Consider the following 23,410-nt stretch of genomic DNA (forward strand, 5'->3'; position numbering starts at 1 on the left):
GGCGCCTCTCCGCAGCCCCCGCCCCAGACCCCCAGCGGCCCCCGGCCCCGCCCGGGCCTGTGCTCCCCTGTCCCTCCCTGCTCTGCCCCATTCGGTGCCCCTTCCCCTGCCCTCCCGGCAGTCTCCACCTGGTCCCCCGGAAAGGCGCCGGGAGGAGCGTTGGACGGGGTCTCAGCCCTTCCGTTCCCGCAGGCTTCTCTGAGGTATTTCTCGGCCCGGACGCGGGGAGCCCCAGTACTGGGAAGTCGGCTACGTGGACAACACGCAGTTCGTGAGGTTCGACTCTGCCAGTGGGAGGATGGAGCCGCTGGTGCCATGGATGGAGCAAGAGGGACCGAAGTATTGGGACCAGCAGACCCAGAACGCCAGGCACCACGCACAGACTTTCCAAGTGAACCTGCATACCGCCCTGGGCTACTACAACCAGAGCGAGGCCGGTGAGCAACAGGGCCCGGGTCCAGGTCACGACCCCCATCCCCACGGACGGGCTGGAGTCTCCCCGGGTGTCCGGGTACGAGCGCCACGCCAAATCTGTGGAAATTCCAGTTCCCCGACCTTAGAAGAGCACCCCGAACTTTCAAGAGGTTTTACTTTATGTTTGGACTTAGTCGCTCGTCCACCAGCAGGGGTGGAGACAATCTGAGAGCTGACCGCGGGGGCAGGGCCAGGGTCTCACACCCTCCAGGGGATGTTTGGCTGCGACCTGGGGCCAGGCGGGCTCCTCCTCCACGGGTATGAGCAGTTGGCCTACGACGGCGTGGATTACATCGCCCTGAATGAGGACCTGAGCTCCTGGCCCGCTGCGGACACGGTGGGGCAAATGACCCGGCGCAAGTGGGAGGCGGCAGGTGCTGCAGAGCACTACAGAAGCTACTTGGAAGGCACGTGCGTGGAGTCGCTCCGCAAGTACCTGGAGAAAGGGAAAGAGACGCTGCTGCGCACAGGTACCGGGGCCGTGGGGCCTCCCTAATCTCCCACTACTGGGGCTGGCTTCCCAACAGAAAGGGAAAATGGACTCAAGGTCAGAATACCAACCACCCAATGGGTGAGGTGAGGGAGATCCGCCTTGGTGTTCATATTCCTACTGAGTGACTCACCCAGAATCACTTTTCTCTAAAGGACAATTGAGGAATCCAGTCTCTCCAGGGAGGCAGGTGGAGACCATTCCTGAAATAACACATCAGTAGTTCCCTTTGACCCTGGCAGCCACCTTGGGAACCATGACAACCTCCATCTGAGAATATCTCCAGATATTCCAGATATCTCAGATGGATATTCTCCATCTGAGAACATCTTTGGACATCTGACTCTGGGTTTTCTGATTCAATCACCAGCCACACATTGTTAGGACCAATAGTGTGCTTTCTCACTTAGACCTACAGTGTCCTACCCTGGGCCATCCCTCTGTTTTAGAACTTTGCAGGATTAAAAGATCCCAAAGACTGGCCCAAAGGTCAGTCAAAGGTGACTGGACTTTGTACTTCTTCCATCCAAACTAATTGCCTGGTCCACTTCAGGATGGTCACATGAATGCCATTTCAGTGGCCCATAAAGGTAAACCCAAGTGTGGATTTTCTGATTCTTCTTCCTCAGAACCACCCAACACACAGATGACCCAACACCCCATCTTTGACAAAGAAGTCACCCTGAGGTGCTGGGCCTTGGGCTTCTACCCTGCGGAGATCACCCCGACCTGGCAGCGTTATGGGGAGGACCTGACCCAGAACACAGAGCTTGTGGAGACCAGGCCTGCAGGAGATGGGACCTTCCAGAGGTGGGCGGCCATAGTGGTGCCTTCTGGAGAGGAGCAGAAATACATGTGCCACATGCAGCATGAGGGGCTGCGTGAACCCATCACCCTGAGATGGGGTAAGGAGGGTTTGGGGGTAGAGCCTCTTCTCAGGGAAAGCAGAGACCTTCTGGAGAATTTTGGCAAAGTGAGGACTCCTACTACAGGTCTTGGCCCCTCACGTTCCTTTCCCTTTCCAGACCCTCCTCCTCCCACCATCCCCATCACCTGGATCATTGCTGGTCTGGCACTCCCTGTGGTCATTGTGTGGTTGGAGCTGTGATCTGGAGGAAGAAGTGTTCAAGTAGGGAATGGAGTGGGGGGGATCTGAGTTTTCTTTCCCACTGGGGGTTTCTTAGGTAGCAGATTGTCCTGCCTTGTTACTGTCAAGTACCATCCACACATAAGTACTTGCCTGGTCTGGAGCTGATTACTAACATTCACGCTATAGCAAGACATTTATGAAAAGGAAGGACAAATTTTTCATTTTGGTAATTTTGGTGCTGGGACCTGATCCCCAGCAGTCATAGGGCAGGGAGGAAGGTCCCTGCTGAGCATAGACCTTCAGCAAGTCTTTTGGTCCAGTAACCCCACACTTCTTGTCATGTTTCCTCATCCTGTTCTGGATCTTCAGTCACAATTCTGCAAACTTCCTTTTGGATCAGGACTAGGGAGCTTGGACTAGGATCTCATGGCCCAGCCTTCTCCAGGCTTTTGACAAGATGTTTTCTTCCCACAGATGAAAGAAGAAACCACTCTCATACTGGACATAAGTATGGAGGGGGTGATTCCTGAGACCCCAGGGTAGTGTAGACAAGACCCCATGGGGAGCTCACCTATTCCATAGCTCCTCCTTTAGTCTCATCTCCTATGGACTCTGACCATGTCCTCTTTGTTCTCCCCTAGATGATGACAGAGGCCAGGGCTCTGGTGTGTCTCTCATGATAACTGGAGGTGAGACCTCGGAGGGCCTGATGTGGGGAAGGTTGGGCCACTAGAAACAATTTGAGCATGCAGGGGGCTGTTGAGAATGTCAGCTCTTATGTGATTTACCTAAATTTGTACATGATAGTTTATCACAGTATGAGACCAGCTTCCTTGTGGGGACTGAGCGTTGCAAGATTTATTCACACTCCCACTTGGTGACACCAACAATCCCTTTATGCAAAAGGTGTCAGAATGTGTCTGTGTTCATATGAGTATAATGTGAGGAGGTGGGGAGGCTGGTCAACCCTGCCCACCATGGCCCCTTCCCATACTGACCTGTGTTCTCTTCTCTGATGTGCTTTCCTATTCCAGTAGAGGCTGGGCTGGACCATCTCCATCTCTGTCTTTATTTTGTGTTGGGCTAGTACAAATGACTTCCCTATTGAAAATGAGAATCCAGATAAGAGTTTATGTTTTTTAACACTTGGTATGTGTGGCTGATGAGGTAATAAAAGAAATTTGTAAAGTTGAGACAGCAAATAAATGGAAGCACTGAGAACCTTCCAGAATCCATGTGTTTTTTGTGCTGAGTCTGTGGCAGGTGGGGGTAGGAGTAGGCTGTGAGGAGTCAAGCAGAGACGGGGCCTGTGCCCAGTCTGTGCTCAGTGCATCAAGGGCATGACATTCTCACTCTTCAGCTGAGTCATCTCTCTGCTCTCTGTCCTGCCCCTTCTGTGGAAGCTTGTCCCACCAGGACCTGTGATCACAGGGACTTGGACGTCACCTGTCACCAGGAACTTCTGCAGCCAGAGCTTGCTGTCACTGGGTCAGCCTCACCTCAGGCCTGGGTCACCACATAGCTCCCATTTGGGGGTGTTTGTTTCATGGTTTCTGTAGTATCAGGCCTGTTCTTGCTCTTGTATACTTGTCCCATTCTCCCTTGGGTGACCCTGTCAGTTATAGCAGCAGGTGTCCTTTGGGCTGTCATTCCCATAGGCCTAGGTCAGCCCCTGCACACAGGAGTCTCTCTGGTATGGAGGAATGAACTTTCAGATTCATCTATCTCTTCTCTTTCCTCTAGGGCTGTTTTCTGGATTACTATTTAGAGTCTGGAGCTAGAGAGAAGAAGAATCTGAGAGATTCTCATCCTTATTAAGCTTCAGTTAGTTTCTGCCTTCCCTGCTACTCTGGCCTCTCTCCCCACCCTTAGTTTAGTGATCCTAGTGCTGGCTCAGTTCCAAGTTCACAGATTTATAAAGCAGAGTCAAACATAGATTTCTGTGTGGTTGGAGAAAAGAATACAAAAAGCCTAAGTACGGTGTTTCTGAAGAGAACTCTGTGTGCTGTGCTGTGCATGAGAGATGGTGTAGCGGGGGAGGGCCTGAGCAGAGAGTGGGAGGGGAGGGCAGCCCTGTGAGAAGAGAGAGGCAGCCCGGATGGTGAGGTGGGTGCACATGGGGCGGGAGCTGCCTTGGAAGAGCTGTGCCTGAGACTCATCTAGAAGAGGGAGTCCTCTATCTGCTCATTCATTCCACTGATAATTGTCATGTGCCTCATACAGGACACACTCTGTTTACATCTAGGACAGCTCAGTGAGATGAAGAAGAGGCAAAATGTGCTGGTCTCGGGAAGACTACATTCTAGTGGTAAGGGGCATTCTCCTACTTGTCTCTCAATGTGGGGATTGGGGCAGTGGCCTGCTTGTACTGTCAGGAATCCAGGTAAAATTTTGACTCCCCAAAAACTTGAGTACAAAGAGCCTACTCTTGACTGGAAGGCTTAATAATAAAATACACAGTTGCTTAACACATATTTTATGTGCTACATATATTATATACTGTATTCTTCTAATAATTAAGCTAGAGAAAATAGTAAAAAATAGTAAGGAAGAAAAATGCATGGATGGTATTTACCGTATAAAAGTCCACATGGAAGTGGTGGTGCCCAGTACAAACCAGGGTCATTGAGAGGTGAACTGTGTCTTGTGTAAGCACAGTCCATAAGGGAAGGGTTTAATTAGGAAGTTGGCAGGAGCTGTGAGGAAGGTGACCCAGAGAGCACCTGTGCTGGGACGGGGACGATGGCTTCTTTACTCCAGGGATCAGGGGAGTCTCACTGAGAAGGTGACCTCTGAGAGATTTGAAGGACATGAAGGAATTGTGTAAGAAGAGGTCTGGGGGGAGTTCTTTCCTGGTAGGGAGCCTCCGGGGCACAAACACTAGGGCAGGAGCATGTCCTGCGTTCAAGGAAGGGTGAAGAGGCCAGAGGCTGCAGCAGAGAGCAGGTGAGATGAGGTCAGAGGTCAGTCTCATCATGGAGGTCTGAGGACATTAGAAGGTTTTTGAGTTTTCTCTGAGTGAAATGTGGAGTTACAAGAATGAACATATCAACATGACTGATGTTTCTTTAGCAGCACCTGTTTGCTGCTGTGCAGAATCGAGAGGGGCAAGGTAAGCAACCAGCAGAGAAACTGTAGGAAACCAGTGCAGTGTCCCAGGAGGGGGGTGTGGGCTGTATGTCATGGTTGAGAGGAGGGAAGTTACTAAGAAGTGATTGGCTGCTGGAGATATTTACAGATGGATTTTGCAGCATTTCCTAGTGGAGTCATTCTGGGTGGTGAGAAAGGAATCGAGGAGGGTATCCAGTAGTTCAGACTGCAAGTAGAAATGTGGAGTGCCTTCCTTGGAAACAGGGAAGACTCTGAAAGAAGCACATTTGGGGAAGCAGCATCACAGTCATCCACTTTAGAAATGGTGAAACTGACTATGTCTATTAGAAATCCAAGCCAGGTTGGCGGGCGGATAGAGTGCAGGGGAGATTTGGGAGGTGATAGCATATAAATGATGTTTAGAGTCTTCAGCAGAGATGAGGTTACCAGGGGGGCGAGGGCCATAGAAGAGAAAGCAAAAGGTCTAAACCCCGGACTCCTCAGGGCTAAGCAGGCTGATCAGAGAGCATACCCAGAGTGCACTGCACAGGCTGGTTGTGCGTCTAGAAGGCACGTAGACCAGGGAGACCCAGCCTTCAGTGAGCACAGGAATTTCCCGGACTATGAAGATCTAAACAGGCTGGAGTAAAGCGTGAGATCCTGGGTTGATAACAAGGTTGGTGCTGCTGCTGCTGGTCTTCAGATCCCACATGGAGTAGCGAGCAATTGGAGCAGGATCCCCACATGGCCATGCATCAGCCCCTCCTGTAGGGCTTATTACATAAGTGATTCCTGGGCCCTTGTCAAGCATTCTAAGATGATGGGTCTGGGAAAAGGAATGAGTATTTTGTAACAAAGCCACAAGCAATCCTGGGGCTCCTCCAGGTAGGGAAGCACTGAAGTCATTGGTGAGAGCGCTCATTGTGGGAAGAGTTCTTATAGACACATTTAAATGCTTTTTGGGGTATACTTGGGTGGCTCAGCCGGTTGGGTATCCAACTCTTGGTTTTGGCTCAAGTCATGATCTGAGAGTCATGAGATTGAGCCCTGAGTCAGGTTTCCCACTCAGCATGGAGTCTGGTTGAAATTCTCTTCCTCTCCCTCTGCCCCTCCCTCATATGGGCATGTACTCTCTCTCTCTCTCAAATAAATAAATAAATAAATAAATAAAATCTTTAAATGTTCTTTTTGTAGAAAGAAAAATGCAAGACATGCTGGGAGAAATGTATCTTCTCTCCTCTGGGGCAAAGCAAGGCAGATTGAGGAAGTGCTTATCAGCTCAACGTAAAATCTTGGGGTTACTAAGAATGTAGGTCTTAAATGTTCACACCTCATAAAAGGAAATGGTAACTATATGACATGATACAGGTATTAGCTAATGCTATGATTGTAATTGTTATCATTTTGTGGTATAGAAATATATTAATCAACAGATTTTTATCCTTAAACTTACTTATACGATGCTGTATGTCAATCATATCTCTATAAAGCTGGAAAAAAATATGCCTGAATTCTTGCTCTTGGAAACTCTTCCCTGCATGGGTTTCTGACTCCTTATGATACATATGTACAGTTACAGAGAGATTTAGGGAAGAGAGAGGGTATACAGGATCTTGTTTTATTTCCAGGAAAGCCACAATAAAGGCTTGAGGCTACACAGCCAGGAACGGAATCCACACTGGACCCTAGAGGTGGGCCCACATACAGCCAGTGCCCGTTACTGGGTATTGATGCCACTGTCCACACCACTGACTCCCCTGAGGGAGGACAGTGGATCCTGAAGCTGGGACTGCTATCGCTGCTGCCCCTGACAGTTGCAGGACACTACTGTGACATCACTCAAACCACCTGTGCCTAGTGCATGGACGCTGTCCCTATGTGTCTGTCATGTGTCCTGAGTCAAAGTCTGGCCGGTGGTCATGTGACTATTGACGCTTCATGTCATGTCCAACTGCAGGACTGGCGAAGTGGGTTCTCCTCTCTATGGATGGAGGTAGTCTCTGCCCCATCAAGATTCTTCAAGTGTGGAATTCCTTTACTTGGGAAGAGAGGTACAAGTTCTGGGAGTAGACATTGAGGGCAGGAGTGGAAAAGAAGGACAAATTTCCACGTTTGGAGGAGTGATCTGAGACTAGAACTCAACTGGGTACACTGTAGGCATTCGAGTCCTCTTGCATGAAGGAGTGACTCATAAATGGCACCTTTCAACTTATTCCCTTGATGGTTGTTATGGGTCCAGCTTTTGTGCACTCCAGTTCCTACTCACAGGTAAGTGGAGTAGCACTGTTGGGTCATAAAGTGATTGTTCAACACATCTTCTCCTAGCCTTTTTTCTTCCTGGGATTAAAAACCCAGATCTATATCACTTCAGATGATCCACATATACACGCTGACATTTTACATCTCTTTATATGTGCACATATTTCTGAGGAGAGTGTCCATAATTTTATTAGGTTTTAGTGGCTTCCACAAAAGTCTAAAAAACTTCTCTATTTTAGACACTGTCCCACTTCATCTCTGGTCCATGAACAGCTAATGATCACAGTGTTTTAGCAGATCCAATGATGTGATATTCATGCTCATTTTTGTCTTGGCAATGACCAGTCTCAGACAGGAGAAAGGAGAGCTTCCTTGCTCACGCTCACTTCCAATTTCTGTATGTATCTTTCTGTGGTCTGAGTAACAGTTTACCGACCCGGGCTGGTGCACGGAAGACCCAGATCACCATTGGTTTAGGTGACTTACACTCTAGCACCTACGCTGGTGCCTAATAAATAGTAGAGATGAAAAATACTCACTGAGGATTCCATTTCCACTAACACAGTAGACTAAGTTAAGTTTAAGGCTGCCTCTTCTCCTAAAACAACTAAAAATAATAGGAAAAAAACACACAAATCATCCAAAAAGTGCAGTAGAACAATCAAGAGAATAATCATTTAGGCCAAAATTTATAAATGGGCCGTAAGCCAGACAGAAGAGTTGTTGTGATCCTTAGGGTATTTTTCAAATCTAAAAAATCTTGGTTCGGTTTCTCAGGCTTGTGAACTTCACAGAGAAGAGATAAAGCCCAGAGCTTCTTCATGTGAGCAGCAGGAGAAACATCCCCTCCCTGAAAATCTGCAAACCTAGGATTCTATCCTCAGAACAGGGTGACACAAACCAAATCTCTTCTATTTTTAAGTACGAGAATATTTGGGAAACTCAAAAATATGCAGAATTTAACAACACACTTCTACATAAGCAAAGGGCCAAAGAGATATCAAAATGGAAATAAGAAAATATTTTGAAATTAGTAGAAGACAGAGCATACCAAAACCTAGATGGTGTTCCTAAAGCAGTGCTCAGAGGCAAATATATAGCTGTAAATGCCTATATGGAAAAGAAACTTCTCAAAATGATTACCTAAACTTCCACATTAAGTCAAGAAAGGGGAGCAAACTAAATGAAAAGCAACCAAAAGGAAAGGGAAAAAAAGTAAAGGTTAGAGTGTAAGTTAATGAAATAGAGAAAAGAGAATAAAATAATGATATCTAAAACTGACCAAATCAAATATGATCATTTGAAAGATCAATTAAAAAATTATAAAAAAGAAAGATCAACTAAACTGACAAATCTCCCACTTGACTCACTAAAAGAGTGAGAGAAATGTCCCACATTACTGGGATCATCAATGAAAGAGGGGATATTATGACTGACCACCAAGAAATAAGGAGAATTATATGAGATCATGATGAAGAAGTATATGCCAAAAAGTTAACTTACTTAGACAAAACAAATTCATAGAAAGACACCAAAGACTAATGCTGACTCAAGAAGAAATAGACCATGTGAATGTACCTATAACAAGGTAGAAGATAGATAGACTCAATTGTCAAAATCTATTCCTCAAAAATGCCCAGTTCCAAAATGCTGCATTTGTGAATTATACCAACCGCTGAAAGAATTAGTTACAATTCTTTACAAACCCTTTCCAAATGGAGGAGGGAATCCTCTCTATGAGGCTAGGATTATTCAGATACCAAAACCAGACAAAGACATTGCAAGACAAGAAAACTATACACCAATATCTCTTATGAATGTAGAAGGAAGAAAGAAAGAGGGAAGGGAAGGGAAGGGACAGGAGGAAGAGGGGTGCCTGGGTGGCTCAGTCGTTAAGCACCTGCCTTCTATTCAGGTCATGATCCCAGGGTCTTGGGATGGAGCCCTGCATGGGGCTCCCTGCTCAGCGGGAAACCTACTTCTCCCTCTCCCACTTCTCCTGCTTGTGTTCCCTCTCTTGCTGTGTCTCTCTTTGTCAAATGAATAAATAAAATCTTTTTTAAAAAAGTAGCAAATCGGATCCAGCAACATATAAAGAGTTACATACATGCCTAATGAAATTTATTCCAGGAAAGCAAGATTGGTTAAACATCCATGCTAATCAATATAAAACACCATATTAATGTAATAGGGGGAAAAAGCTACCTGCTTCTCTCAACAGATAAACAGATAAGAAGTATTTGATAAAATCAGACACCCTCTCATGATAAAAACTCAACAAACTACTAACAGAAGGGAATTTCCTCAGATTAAATGCATTTACGAAAGCCCTTAAGCTAACATCTTACTTAATGGTGAAAGACTGGTTTTTTTCCTCCTAAGATCAAATAGAATGTCTACTCTTCTCAATTCTTTTTTTTTTTATTTTTAAGATTTTATTTATTTATTTGACAGAGGGAGATCACAAGAAGGCCGAGAGGCAGGCAGAGAGAGGGGTAGCAGGCTCCCTGCTGAGCAGAGAGCCCAATGCGGGGCTCAATTCCAGGGACTCCGAGATCATGACCTGAGCTGAAGGCAGAGGCTTAACCCATTGAGCCACCCAAGTGCCCCTGTCTTACCACTTCTATTAAACGTGCTGGAGGGGCCCCTGGGTGGCTCAGTGGGTTAAGTCTTCAGCTCAGGTCATGATCTCAGGGTCCTGGGTGGGATCCAGCCCCATGGCAGACTCCTTGCTCAGCCAGGAGTCTGCTTCTCCCTCTATTCCTTCCCGCGCTCGTGTTTTCTCTCTCTCTTTCAAATAAATAAATAAAATCTTCCAGCAAATTATCCTGGATATTCTAGAGCAAGAAAATGAGATACAGTGCATCCTGATTGGGGAAAAACAGAAGTAAAATTACTTCTATTCACAGATGTCTTGTACATAGAAAATCCTGGAAAATTAAGAGCTATTAGAACAATTAAAAAAGTTCAGCAAGGTCGCAGGATATGAGGCCAATATAAAAAAAATCAGTTATATTTCCATACACTTTAAAAAAAAAACTATTTATTTTTTTATTTAGATAGAGAGAGACACAGCAAGAGAGGGAACACAAGGAGGGGGAGTGGAAAAGGGAGAGGGAGAAGCAGGCTTCCCGCCAAGCAGGGAGCCCGACACAGGGCTCTATCCCAGGACCCTGGGATCATGACCTGAGCCAAAGGCAGATGCTCAATGACTGAGCAATAAGTACACTTATTGCCCCTCCATACACTTGCAATAAGTAATCCAACAATGAAATTAAGAAAACAACTCCACTTACAATAGCACCAAAATGAATAAAATAATCTATTTCACAAAAGAAGTGCAAAAGATGGACTCTGAAAACTACAAAACATAATTGAAAGAAATTTAAACACATCTAAATGGAAAAATGTTCACAGATCAGAAGACTTAATATTGTTTAAATGGCAATGTTCTCCAAATTCATTCATAGGCTTAACACAATCCCTATGGATACCTAACTAGCTCCTTTTTTTTTTTTTTTAAGATTTTATTTATTTATTTGACAGACAGAGACCACAAGTAGGCAGAGAAGCAGGCAGAGAGAGGAGGAAGCAGGCTCTCCTCTCAGCAGAGAGCCCGAGGCGGGCCTTGATCCCAGGACCCTGGAATCATGACCTGAGCCGAAGGCAGAGGCTTTAACTCACTGAGCCATTCAGGTGCCCCTAACTAGCTCCTTTTTAAAAATTGACAAATTTTTAAAATTTGATTTTTTTTAAAAATTGATTTTAAATTCACAGGAAAATTCAAGGGAGTTAAAATTGTCAGTCTTTAAAAAGGAGACCAAAGTAGTGGGACCTCCAATTCAATAAAGTCAAAACTTGTTGCAAAGCAATGGTAAGATGATGTCAGGGGATTGCTTCAAGATGGCAGATTACGAGGATCCTGAACCCATCTCCTTCCATGGACACAACACAATTACAACTACAAGTGGAATAATCTCCTCTGAAAAAGACCCAAGCCTCCACAACAAAAGATAAAAGGGCAGCATCAAAACATGTAAGAGAGGCAGAGACACTCTTGCCAAAACGAAAAAAACCCACCCCAGTCACGAGAATCCAAAATATGGAGGAATCGCAAAAATACAAAACTTTGCTGTGAGAAGCAATGGGTTTGTGCTCTACACCAGGCACTAAGCCCTAGGTCCTGACAGGAGAGATGAGCCCCTAACATACCTGGCTTTGAAAACCAAAGGGATTATATTTAGGAAAACCACAGGGAATGAAGAACTTACTCTTAAAGCCTGTGTATGGAGCCTGTATAATCTCACTTACCTCAGGACTCAGTTTAAACACCAGTTGGAAAGTGCCTAGGATTTAGTAAGGAGACCCACTTACTAATCTTTGTTTTGTTTTCATTGTAATTGCAGTACAGTTAACATACAGTGTTATGTTAGTTTCAGGTATGTAATAAAGTGATTCAACAATTCTCTGGTAACCATCAGTTTGTTCTCTATAGTTAAGAGTCCACTTTTCGGTTTGTCTCCTTTTTCTTCTTTGTCTTTTGTTTGTTTCTTAAATTCTAAATATGAGTGAAATCATAATGGTATTTGTCTCTCTCTAACTGACTTATTTCACTTAACATGATAACCCTCTAGATCCATCCATGTTGTTGCAAATGGCAAGATTTCACTCTTTTTTTATGGCTGAGAAATATTCTATTGCATATTTAGCTCACATCTTTATCTAATCATCTGTCAGTGGATACTTGGGCTGCTTCTATAATTTGGCTAAATAATGCTGCTATAAAACATAAGGATGCATATCATCTTTTTGAATTAGCATTTTCGTATTCTCTAGGTAAATACCTAGTAGTGGAATTATTGGATCACATGATAATGCTATTTTTATCTTTTTGAGGAACCTCCATACTCTTTTCCACCATGGCTGCACTAGTTTGCATTCCCACCAATAGTGCACAAGGATTCCCTTCTCCCCACATCCTCACCAACACTAGTTTTTTCTTGTGTTGTTGATTTTAGCCATGCAGAAGAAGAAAAGGTGTGTGATGATATCTCACTGTGGTTTTGATCTGCATTTCCCTCATGGTGAGTGGATACTGAGAATCTTCTCATGTGTCTATTGGCCACCTGTATCTCTTCTTTAGAGAAATGTCTGTTCATGTTTTCTGCTTTTGTTCTAATTGGATTACTTGTTTTTTTGGTGTTAAGTTGTATCAGGCTTTTTAAAAATATATTTTGGGTACTAACCTTTTATTGGACATGTCATTTGCAAATAACTTCTCCCATTCAGTATGTTGTCTTTTAGTTTTGTTGACTGTTTCCTTTGTTGTGCAGAAACTTTTTATTTTGATGTATTCCCACTAGTTTATTTTTGCTTGTTTCTCTTGCCTCAGGAGACATACCTAAAAAAATGTTGCTGTGGCCAAGGTCATAGAAATTACTGCTTGTGCTCTTTTCTAGAATTTTTATGGTTTCAGGTTTCACATTTGATCCATTTTGATTTTGTTGCTCCTTAACTCATTTTGAGCTCATTAATCCATTTTGAGTTTATTTTTGTGTATGATGTAAGAAAGTGGTCCAATTTCATTCTTTTGCTTGTAGCTGTCCAGTTTTCCCAGAACCATTTGTTGAAGAGACTTTTTCCCATTGCATATTCTTGCCTCCTTTATCGAAAATTAACTGACCATATAATTGGGGGTTTATTTTTGGGTTCTCTATTCTGTTCCTTGACCTATGCATCTGCTTTTGTGCCAGTACCATACTCCTTTGATTACTACAGCTTTATAATATAACTTGAAATCTGGGATTGTGATACCTCCAGGTTTGTTCTTCTTCAAGACTGCTTTGGCTATTTGGGGTCTTTTGTGGTCCCATTCAAATTCTAGAATTATTTGTTCTTATACAAATTTCTTAAAGATTTTATTTATTTGTTTCACAGAGAGAGACACAATGAGAGAGGGAACACAAGCACAGGGAGAAGGAGAGGGAGAAGCAGGCTTCCCACAGAGCCCGACGCTAGGCTCAATCCCAGGACCCCGTGATCATGTCCTGAGCCGAAGGCAGACGCTTAATGACTAAGCCACCCAGGCACCCCTCTTCTATTAATTTCTATGTAACAAATTATAAATTTGTTAAATTAAATTATTAATTTATTATAGAAATACAATAGTAATATTAATTTATTACATAAATAAAAGTACATAATATATATATAAGAAAAACATCCAAGATTATTTCCATAAAGGAGAGTACTCATAGGGCAAAGCTCATCATTTTATTTGGAATGAGGACAACCATGTTTGGTTATAGAACTGTTCCTGCCCTTACATACTAAATCTACACATCAGTTCTCTGACTTCTAGCTCTCTCCTTCAGATCCAATTTGTTGACTCTACCCCAGATTATCTACCCCAGGCTCTGAACTTATCTACTTCCTACTTACCACCTCCACGATGTCTTCATTTTCCACTAGAACCAGCCTTGAATCCAAGGTTATTACGTCATCCCCTCTTCATCCCCATTGCACCCTCTTATCAAAATCCCAACCCTGGATCCACGCAGCTCCATTTTCTCCAGACAGAGCTGAGCCATGCCAGAAGAACCACACAAAAGTACCTACTGGTGTCACAAGACCTTTCACGACCCCCGTTGTCACCATGCCCCCATGCAACCCAGCAATCATTCTGTCTCTCTCCTATTCTCTGCAGCAGCTATTTCAAACCTTGATCTTCTTCCCCTGTCCAATCCCAATGCTCTGCCTTCCTTCACACGGGTCAGAAAAGATCCTTTCCAACTTCATAGAATAAATCAAACTATCAGTAGGAAAAACCCTCAACCTCTCTCTACCATATTTTCAGACTTTCCTCTCCAACTATATTCTATTTTTTTCTTCTCCCCTTCTGAAATATAACAAGTCCTTATTTTTCACACCCTTCCTAATACAGAGCAAATGGTTGTTTTGCCCCCACACGTCACTAAAACAGCTCTTCCAATGAAATCCCGGATGCTAATCCCATTGATATTTTTAGTTCTTGTCTTACTTGATCAAACAGCAAGCTTCAGCTCTGTTAACCACTCCCTAATTCCTGAAATGTTCCCTTGCTGTATGAGTCAGTGTTCTCCAGAGTGATAGAACCAATATGATATAGGTAGGTAGGTAGGTAGGTAGATAGATAGAAAAGAAGAAAGAAAGAAGACTTAGTATAAGGAAATAGCTCATGTGATTATGGAGGCTAACAAACTCCAGGATCTGCAGTTGGCAACTGGAGACTCGGGAGAACCGATGGTGTAATTCCAGATGAAGGCCTACAGGCTAGCGACCCAGGAAGGGTACATGTTTCAGTCTGAGTCCAAAGATGGGGGGGGAAAAAACCACGTCCAACTCAAGGAAGTCCAGCAGGAGGAACCTCCCACTTACTTAACAGAGGGTCAGCCTTTTATTCTATTCAGGCCTCTCACTAACTTGATGGGGACTCCCACATAGGGGAGGGCAATCTGCTTTTCTCAGTCGACAGATTCAAATGTTAAATTCATCCGGAAACACCCTCACAGACACCCAGAATAGTGTCTGACCAAATGTCTGGCATCTCATGACCCAATCAAGTTGACACATAAAATTAACTGTCACATTTGCCTCTGAGATATACCACCACTTATTTCTCCTACTGTTTGCCTACTACCCTTACTTGGTCTTTGCAGGTGGCTCCCCTTCTGTATCACTGGTCTTCGGTGTTCTGTTTGGGACATTTTTCCTTCAGCCTCCTCTCCCTGAGGGATTTTATTCTCCCTTATAATTCCTGGCACTATCTGTACACATTTGTATCACCAGTCCAGGTGTCACCTCTGAGCTCCCAGCTCTAGGTGGAGAAGTCTCAAAGCCCTTGTGAGACAATTCCTCCATCCCCAAGCAGTAGCTGTCTCATGTCCTGCCTGATGTGGATAGCAATTTCATACAATCGCTTGATAGGGCACTTCTTTTAATCGCAAGTGTCAACCACAACGCTTACTTGAGTGCACTTCACACATGGATTTTTCCACCCTTGCATGAAAGATCTTGAATCAACAGCTCTTCTGCTCCAGCACTTATGCTCTCCCAGTTTGCGAATATTTATCTTGACAGCCAACTTAGTGCATGTTGGAATGGATGTAGGTCTGATATCATGTGGCACACTGATTGCCTTCGGGCATCATGGTAAATTCTCAAATCCACCTGCTAACAGTTGAATTCCTAAAAGCAGCTATCTAGGACTACTTTATTTCTAGCCATTGCTATGGAAGATGATGTCCAGAAGACTATCTGGAAAAACTAAAATGTGTGTGGACTGTGGAGGGGAGCATACTAATTAGCACGCATAGGGATTCACACCATGCAATTTTCTTTTGGGCATTATCAAACTCAACAATCCCCACACAGAAATTCATGCTTGACCAATGTTTCCCCAAACATTTTCCTCTTCCTAAGTTACTTCAGTGAATAATCTCACAGAGATCATTGTCCAAGGCAGAAACTGAGTCACCACCCTAACTCTAGCCTCTCCCTCATCCCCATATCCAATCAGTCAGAAGTCTTGCTCAACATACCTGCTAAATATCTGTGAAATTCTTCACTTCTCCCCATCCCCACTGCTAATGCCTTACTTAACTCAGGATATCTAACCTCTTGCTTGGATTACTGGAATTGCTTAAGTGGCCTCCCTGGATCCTTTGTCTTCCCATCTCTATCTAACCTACCCACCACACAGCAACCAGATTGATCTTCCCCAAACAGAGGAAAATGTCACTCCCCAATTCTAACCTCCAATGATTGGTCGCTGTTCTTAGAATAAGGCCCTAACTCCATACTAGGGACTGGTCACTTTGGCAGCTACATTTTCACTTCCACCAATGTGTGTCCCCTTGGGCAAGTGACTTGATCTCTCATGACCTCCATTTTCTCATCTCAACAAAATGGAATTATAATGGTTGAATTAACAAGAGTTAATTCTTTTAAAGTGCTGGTAACAATGTTACTTATCTATCATTAACTAATACTATTACTTTTCTTTTAGAAACTTTACAATCCATTCACACAGAATGCCTTTCACTTCTTCAAGGAGGCCATGCTCTCTTTCACCTTCATGGCTTTCCACTTATCTCTACCCAGAATACTTCCTTCTCCCCTCCCTCACTCTACTTTCTCCTCATCCTTAACCTGGTGACCACTAGTTATCCTTCAGGTCTTAGATGTCTAATGCTCTAGGAAGACTTCTATGCCCCTTAGTCTGTGCCTGTGCTCTCTTGACTCCTAGTACTATTACTTTTTCTTTTTTTTTTTCTAATGACTATGAGAACTCAGGTCACTGATCAAGTGGGGATGCAGGGTGTGGCATGGCATCTGCCTTCTCTCTAGGCTTCCAAGATTAGGTCCAGCCCCAGTGTTTATGGGACTGATGGTCAAAAGAAGCTTGAAAAACTGGATATTCTGAAAGTGTCCATGGTTCCAACTGTGACTAAGTGTGGCCTAGAGTTGTGGGGAGGGCTGCTCTGCCTCTGCAGGGGCACCACTGCCATCCTGGAGCAATTCCAGACTGCCAGGAAGGAGAGAGCATTCTTGGCCTGACTAGTGGCTTTTTCATGAGAACTGGGAAGACCCAGGGTGAGAAGGCCTTAGGAACCGTGTGGGGAGATGCCAGTGATATCTGACATCTGATAAATGTTTAACTGGCTATCCCTGTGGGGTCAGAGGGGGCTCCAATTTGTGGCACTTTGCCATATTTCCATGATGTAAATAATCTCACCATGACTGATTTCAAACTACCAACATGGCCTCACTGAAGGTAGAATTAGGAAGAGACACACACATTGAGCTCTTGTGAGTCAGGGCACCACTGGGAGAGGCCTAGGTAAGGAGCTGAGAAGAGTCATAGGTCGGGAGAGTCCTCACAGCTAGGCATAAACTCACAAAGGCACATGTCCTAGAAACCTGCCTGGTCTCACCCATCTCCAGGCTCAGTGTGGTGTCAATACTTACTTCAGACACATTTGGGTGTGCCTACCTGGGCTGAAGTCCTGTCACCTTGAAGCTCCCTCAGTGGTCACCTAGGTGACTGCCTACATAGGGCTATGATGGTCTCATACAGTTCTGAGGGGGTCTTCTGGGCCTGCCTCCCATGCTGGGAGGGCCCAAACTTGCCTCAGAGATGTCCTTGACGGCCCCTGGCTAAAGCAGGGAGAGTTACATCTCAAGGGGAGGCAAATAGATGGAAAACACTCTGGCGACCGAGGTCCTGAAGGTATGAAATTTCAGCTTTATATCTTGGAGTGGATCCAGTCTGACATCTGAGGAATGTGAAGACACATCCCATATGCTAGCTCCATAGGCAGCACTGTTAAACCCCTCCCACAGGAATGTAGTAAAGCCTTTCTGGGAAACTTTTGACCCCTCCTAGAACAGACTATAGGCTCACAGCAGCTTTTTTTGTGCCATACCCCAAACACCTAGAGCAGGACCTAGTCAAAAAATGGGTATTCAATAACTATTACTGAATCTACTGGAAACATCCAGAATTCAAATGGCCACTGTCTGACAAAAAAGTTACACCAGATTAAATCATTCACAGAAGCCAAAGGGAAATGTGTAGTGGAGACAGTGGGTCTGGAAATTGGATCTGAGGTGGGGATCTGCTTTAGAATTTGGTAAGGAAACACAAGCAGGAAATACGCATGGAGATTAAAGTAGTGAGCTCTGGTAACCCCTAGTGGGTACACTGCTCCTGGGTGGTACAGACAAGAGAAATACAGCATGTAGATATGGAGCAGCTACTACAGACCCAACCCTCTCCTGGGATTTGTATGTTTTTCTAAATTGATGAAATCACTAATACAAGGCCCATCTTCTCCCCAGAAGCTCCCTACTCATACTGCCTCAGCTCCCATTTATAGAAAAAGCTTAAAGAATCGACCAAGTGGGAAGTTTAACTTCAGAATAACAAGCCCTTGGCCTACTGTTACCAGTGGCAGCATTCTGCTCAAATGAGGTCCTGCACCCATTAATAAGACTGCATCTCTTGGTGGGGGGAAGTGATTACATGATTCTCTTTACTTTTGTAGGTTCTGAGGTTAGGACCACAGTGCAAGTTAGATGTTCCTTCTCTTAATTTCTGTGTCAAATATAGTTAATTGTTAGACTTCTTCAGAGGCCTAAAATGTGTTGTTGAGAACATTTAGGGCATCCCTAATTTCTAGGTTGCCCTTAGATATGAAGCAGGGAGCTTCTATCCAGAGTCAGAATGTAAAAGCAAACAGGAAGCTGGAGAAAACTGCCCATCCCAGGTACTCTGGCAGCTGTGGTGACTACCTGGATAGTCGCTCAGAGAAAACAGTTGTGAGAGAGAAGAGCTGGAGATAGATAACAAGGGGTCTTAGGGCTTTCTGTAAAAACAGTGTCTTCCAATTGGAGAAGCAGATGACAAGTATCCAGCTATCAAAACCACAGAGGGTAAAGTCCCCCGCCTGGGCACGGTCTGATTGCATGCCTAGAGGTAGAGTAAGCCCCTTCTAGGTTAACAGAATCAGATATATATGGGACACCTGCCACTCACTGCAAAGCACTTCACAAAGCAGGCTGGCTGCATTCATCTATGTAATAAAGCAGAATCAGAAACAAACGCTCTTCAGTTTCTTAGAGCCCCATTGTAGAGAACATGCCTTTAATTAGAGTCAGACTACACAGTGGTGGGGCTCTGCTATACTGTGGTTTGGTGCTGTAGGCAGAAAAGTTACCATGTATTTTTCTAGGCAAGCAAAATGCAGATGATGTTTAATATCAGATATCTTTCCAGGGAAAGAACATCCTGTAGCAAAATAATGCAAAAGTTTGGGCTAGTTTTTGGTTTGTCTTTTAAAAACAGAATATTCAGGGGTGCCTGGTGGCTCAGTCATTAATCGTCTGCCTTTGGCTCATGTCATGATCCTAGAATCCTGGGATCAAGCCCCATGTTGGGCTCTCTGCTTGGCAGGAAGCCTGCTTCTCCCTCTCCCACTCCCTTCCCCCTACATGTGTTCCCTCTCTCTGTGTCTCTGTCAAATAAACAAACAAATAAATGAATGAATAAATAAATAAATAAAATTACATTATCATAAAACCATTGCCCTTGATTTCTGACACTGGCTAAAAGAGATTTGGGGGCACTTGGCTGCCTCCATTAGTGGAACGTATGACTTCTGAACTCAGTGTTTTAGTTTGAGCCCCACACTGGGTATAGAGTTTACTAAATAAATTAATAAATAAAATAGATTCAGGAACAACTTCCTGAATCCCAGCTGAGAAAGGGGAAGCCACCTGGTCTTAAAACCAAGTAAGCAGTGACCTACCTCTGGAATGAAAAGGAAAAACAGTCAGGGCCGTAACAGAGCCCCTCTGCTATGGCCATGATCTTGAGTTTGGTTCTTAGGCTGACATTCACTTCAGTCTATCATCTGATACCGACACTTTCTTGGTTGCAATTTATGAGCTGTCAGTGTTTACTTGTGAGACTATGTGGGAGCTGGAAGGGAAGAAGATAAATACACCAAAGCCCAGCTGAGCAACTGATAGGCTTTACATTTTATTTCCAGGAAATGACATCTTGTTTTTACAAAGAGGTAGGCCATCCTCTCCAAGAGAGGCTGCCTTGGCTTTTAGGGGCAGCCGTAGGGGTTCCACCCAACCTGTCCAAAACAAATGTCAACTGACGTGCTTCTGAGGTACCCAAATGATAACAAAAACAATAAATTTAAAAAGCAGAACAGAAATACATAACCCATTCAACACACAGTGAAGCAGTCTATCAAGTACCCGGAAGCAGCCCTTGCAGGGAGTACCAGCATGGCCTCAGAGAGCGGTGGCAGTGTGGCCGGCCAACATGGAGGCTCATGAGGAGGACTTCCTAACTCAGTCTCTGTCCCACGTGGCTCCGTCCCATGCTCTATCTCAGAGCAGCCCAAGACCTGGCCACAGATAATCCTCCAGACCATCCCAAGCTCCCATTGCCTGGCAATCCCTTGAACGCCCCTGGAGCGTGGTCTTCAGGAGAGTCTCTTGGCTTGGAAGAGAAAGAAAAGAGAATTAAAGGAGAAGCCTGTATTTCCCTGGCCTGGCCTCCCTGCTGCCATCCTCATGTCACGCTGTTCAGAGCCTGCTCCTCATCTCTCCCAGAGTATTATGAGTTCAAGGCCCATGAAGGACCCTGAGGTCCTTCTGTGCTACCCTCCTCGCCACCATGGTGTGCTCCACTGGCTGCCTTGCTGCTCCTCCACTACCCCCCCTCAAAAGTGTTCCCCCTTCCTGTGGCCACTGCCTCCAAGGCCTTACTCCAGTACTGCCTTCTCTCTGCCACCTTCCATGACTACCCTACCAAAAATGGCAATGATCGCTCTCTGATCCCTTGCTTTTTCTTGTAGCACTAATCACATCTAACTTACTAGATTTTCGCTTCTCTTTCTATTCCTGGAAACTATAGCAGCACTTGGCACAAAGCTGGCCCTCAAAGCACACTGTTGAAGGACGAAGGAATTATATACATAGCGAAGGAATTATATACATAGCACTAGGCAAGGACAGGAGAAAAGGGAGGAGTAGGAGGGATAATTTACTGCTATGTACTGTTTCTGCTTCCTCAATCCGGGGAAGCAGGGATCCCAGCCTAAGAGCACAATAAAGCTACCAAAGAGACTGTCCTGTTCCCTGAGATTGAGGTCCTGAACACTTGGTAGGAGGACCGACAGGATTATAAAATCCTACCCTTCTCCACTTATGGGCAGCCTTGGAGAGCTGAGAGAACTAAGCGAGTCTCCCTTGCAGCTAAGGCTTCACCTAGTAGCACACCAAAAAATAAAAAAAGCCACAAGAAAGAAATTCTCTTGACTCTCCTCAAGCAAACCGCCTTGCCCACCCTCCCACATTAAACCCTTCTCTCTAGATAACAGGATGTACCCTCCCACTTTTAGACACTAATCCCCCCATCTGTTCTATGCATTCCTTGTCCTGCCCTCTCCTGATTTCCAAAGAATCTGGCCCTACCCACTATCTCAACTTCCCAGCAGCTCCTCCTCCACAGGCTCAGCAACTAAACACACTCAGATCTCTCGGTGTCTTCAAAATCAAAAAACAAAACAAAAACTTCCTCTTATCCCACCTCCTCCTCCAGCTATGGCCTTCTCTTGGTGATGTCCCTATGTCTTAGTGGTAGCCAAATTTCTTGAGGAACTTGTCTATCTTACTTTACTTCCTAACCTCACACTCATTCTCCAATTCATGGCAAACTAGCTTCTCACCCCACCAGTCCCCCCAAACTTGTACCAGATAAAGTCATCAATGTCCCACACTCCTGCTATATCCAAAAGGCAGTTTTTCCTCTGATGCCCTGCTTACTTTTATCCCCAACACCTGGCACTTAGTAAGAACTGAGAAGGAAAGGCCCAGATGATAGGAATCAAGGAAGAGATACTCTTTGTGGTTGGTTCTGATTCAGGTTTCATGGGACAAGGGTAAAAGGGGTCCAAACTCTCCAGAGTAGGAAAGCAGAAAGCAATTCAAGCAGATGTCTTAGCCAGGAATAGGAGCATGTCTGGTCTCATCAGATTTCTTAAAAATCACAGTGGCAGGCAGTCGGGCAGGATATATATCCAGCTGGTGCAGAGAAGCCTCAACGATGATGCACCTAATTCTATGACATTCTATGGGGGGAGGGAGGAAGAAGCATAGTCAGTGACCCCAGCCACTCTCTGAGATTAGTTCATGGAGATCTAAAAATGATCTGTGTTCATCTAGAATTAAGTGTAGAAACCAAGAAACTCTCAAGGAAAATCTGCTTTGGTTAATAACACTCCTCTGTATTTACACAGGTGGTCTTCTATAATAAGAAGTTCCTGAAAGTGTATGTCTGTAAAGGAAATCATAAAGTTACATGCTCGGGAAGGGAGAATCCATTTTTTTAGAGAACCAAAATAACTCTATTTTATCATTAAGAAGACAAAAGGGGCGCCTGGGAGGCTCAGTTGGTCCAGCATCCAACTCTTGATTTCCGCTCAGATTGTGATCTCAGGGTGGTGGGATGGACCTCTGCCTCAAGCTCTGTGCCTCAGGCTCTACATTCAGCACGGAGTCTGCTTGGGTTTCTGTCCTAATGCCCTTGCTCCACTTGTGCGCATGTGTACATTCTCTCTCAAATAAATAAATAAAATCTAAAAAAAAAAGTCTAAAGGACTCTAGTCTCAGCAAGCAATCTGAAGTTCTAGGCCATCATGGGCTGCTACTCCACACATGGCAATTAATCCCACAGCTGACCTCTACTCCAATCATGGTCCCCTCCCCCACTGGGGAGACAGTTCCTGTGCTGCCCTTGTCGTTTCCAACTATGCATCTGAGATGCCACAAGGGTGATGGGGGAGACGCCCATCAAGGAAGAAGGAAAGGAAGGACCATAGACAAAAAAAGAGAAGGAAAGGAAAAATAAGGGGAAAAAATGGGAGGTGGTGATGGAAAAATACAAAACTGTTTCTAGGAACAAGTCTACTAATTTTCTATTCCATGATAATTTTGCAAAGGAAGAATCTTTAAAAGTCAAAAAAGTCAAAAATAAGTGTTACGAACTATTTGCGTGCATGCCTGTGGACACCCCAGCCCGTGGCTACCTTGCTGAGAGCCATTTTCCCCTAGATGAACTGTCCTGCGCTGGGCAGGTATGCTGACTTGATGCGTATGACCCTTCAGACTGTCTAGGGGCAAGGCTGGGTGGATTCAAAGTACTTGCTAATAAGTATGCTCTGTGGATGAGCTCAGCTTGCCAGATACCATTACTGCGGCCATGCCCACATACTCCTTTATGAGGCTCTTTCAGCAGAGGGTGATGGGCATCATCAAGGAAAACCTTGCAGCTAGGCAGGCAGATACTCTTAGATGACTGCCAGTTTCTCCTGTCCCATGTCTAGATCACTCTCCTCAGAGCCCACAGGAAACTGGCAAGAGACACAGGCCCTGTGGTCTGACCT

At 44.8% G+C, this 23,410-nt stretch overlaps 2 protein-coding genes across 6 annotated transcripts in view; one reads left to right on the forward strand and one right to left on the reverse strand.

Moving 5' to 3' along the window:
* The first annotated feature begins 269 nt into the window (after positions 1-269).
* Positions 270-2,072, forward strand: LOC132018094 (popy Class I histocompatibility antigen, A-1 alpha chain-like). Its single transcript, XM_059400558.1, has 4 exons — positions 270-437; positions 669-944; positions 1,594-1,869; positions 1,990-2,072. The coding sequence occupies exons 1-4, from the start codon at positions 299-301 to the stop codon at positions 2,070-2,072; spliced, it is 774 nt and encodes a 257-aa protein (XP_059256541.1). The 5' UTR covers positions 270-298.
* Positions 2,073-19,973: 17,901 nt separating this feature from the next.
* The window catches only part of RNF8 (ring finger protein 8), a 31,914-nt gene continuing 28,477 nt past the window's right edge, over positions 19,974-23,410 (reverse strand). For 4 of the 5 annotated variants that reach the window (XM_059400564.1, XM_059400563.1, XM_059400562.1 and 1 more), the window contains one exon: positions 20,349-20,463. In XM_059400564.1, coding sequence (XP_059256547.1) covers positions 20,447-20,463 — 17 coding nt within the window. In that variant the 3' untranslated portion in view covers positions 20,349-20,446. Of the gene's footprint in view, positions 20,464-23,410 lie in introns of all 5 variants that reach the window. The other variant, XM_059400565.1, reaches the window with a different exon arrangement.

This window comes from Mustela nigripes, chromosome 5, assembly GCF_022355385.1.
Source record: "Mustela nigripes isolate SB6536 chromosome 5, MUSNIG.SB6536, whole genome shotgun sequence".
In the NCBI taxonomy this organism is placed as follows: domain Eukaryota; kingdom Metazoa; phylum Chordata; class Mammalia; order Carnivora; family Mustelidae; genus Mustela; species Mustela nigripes.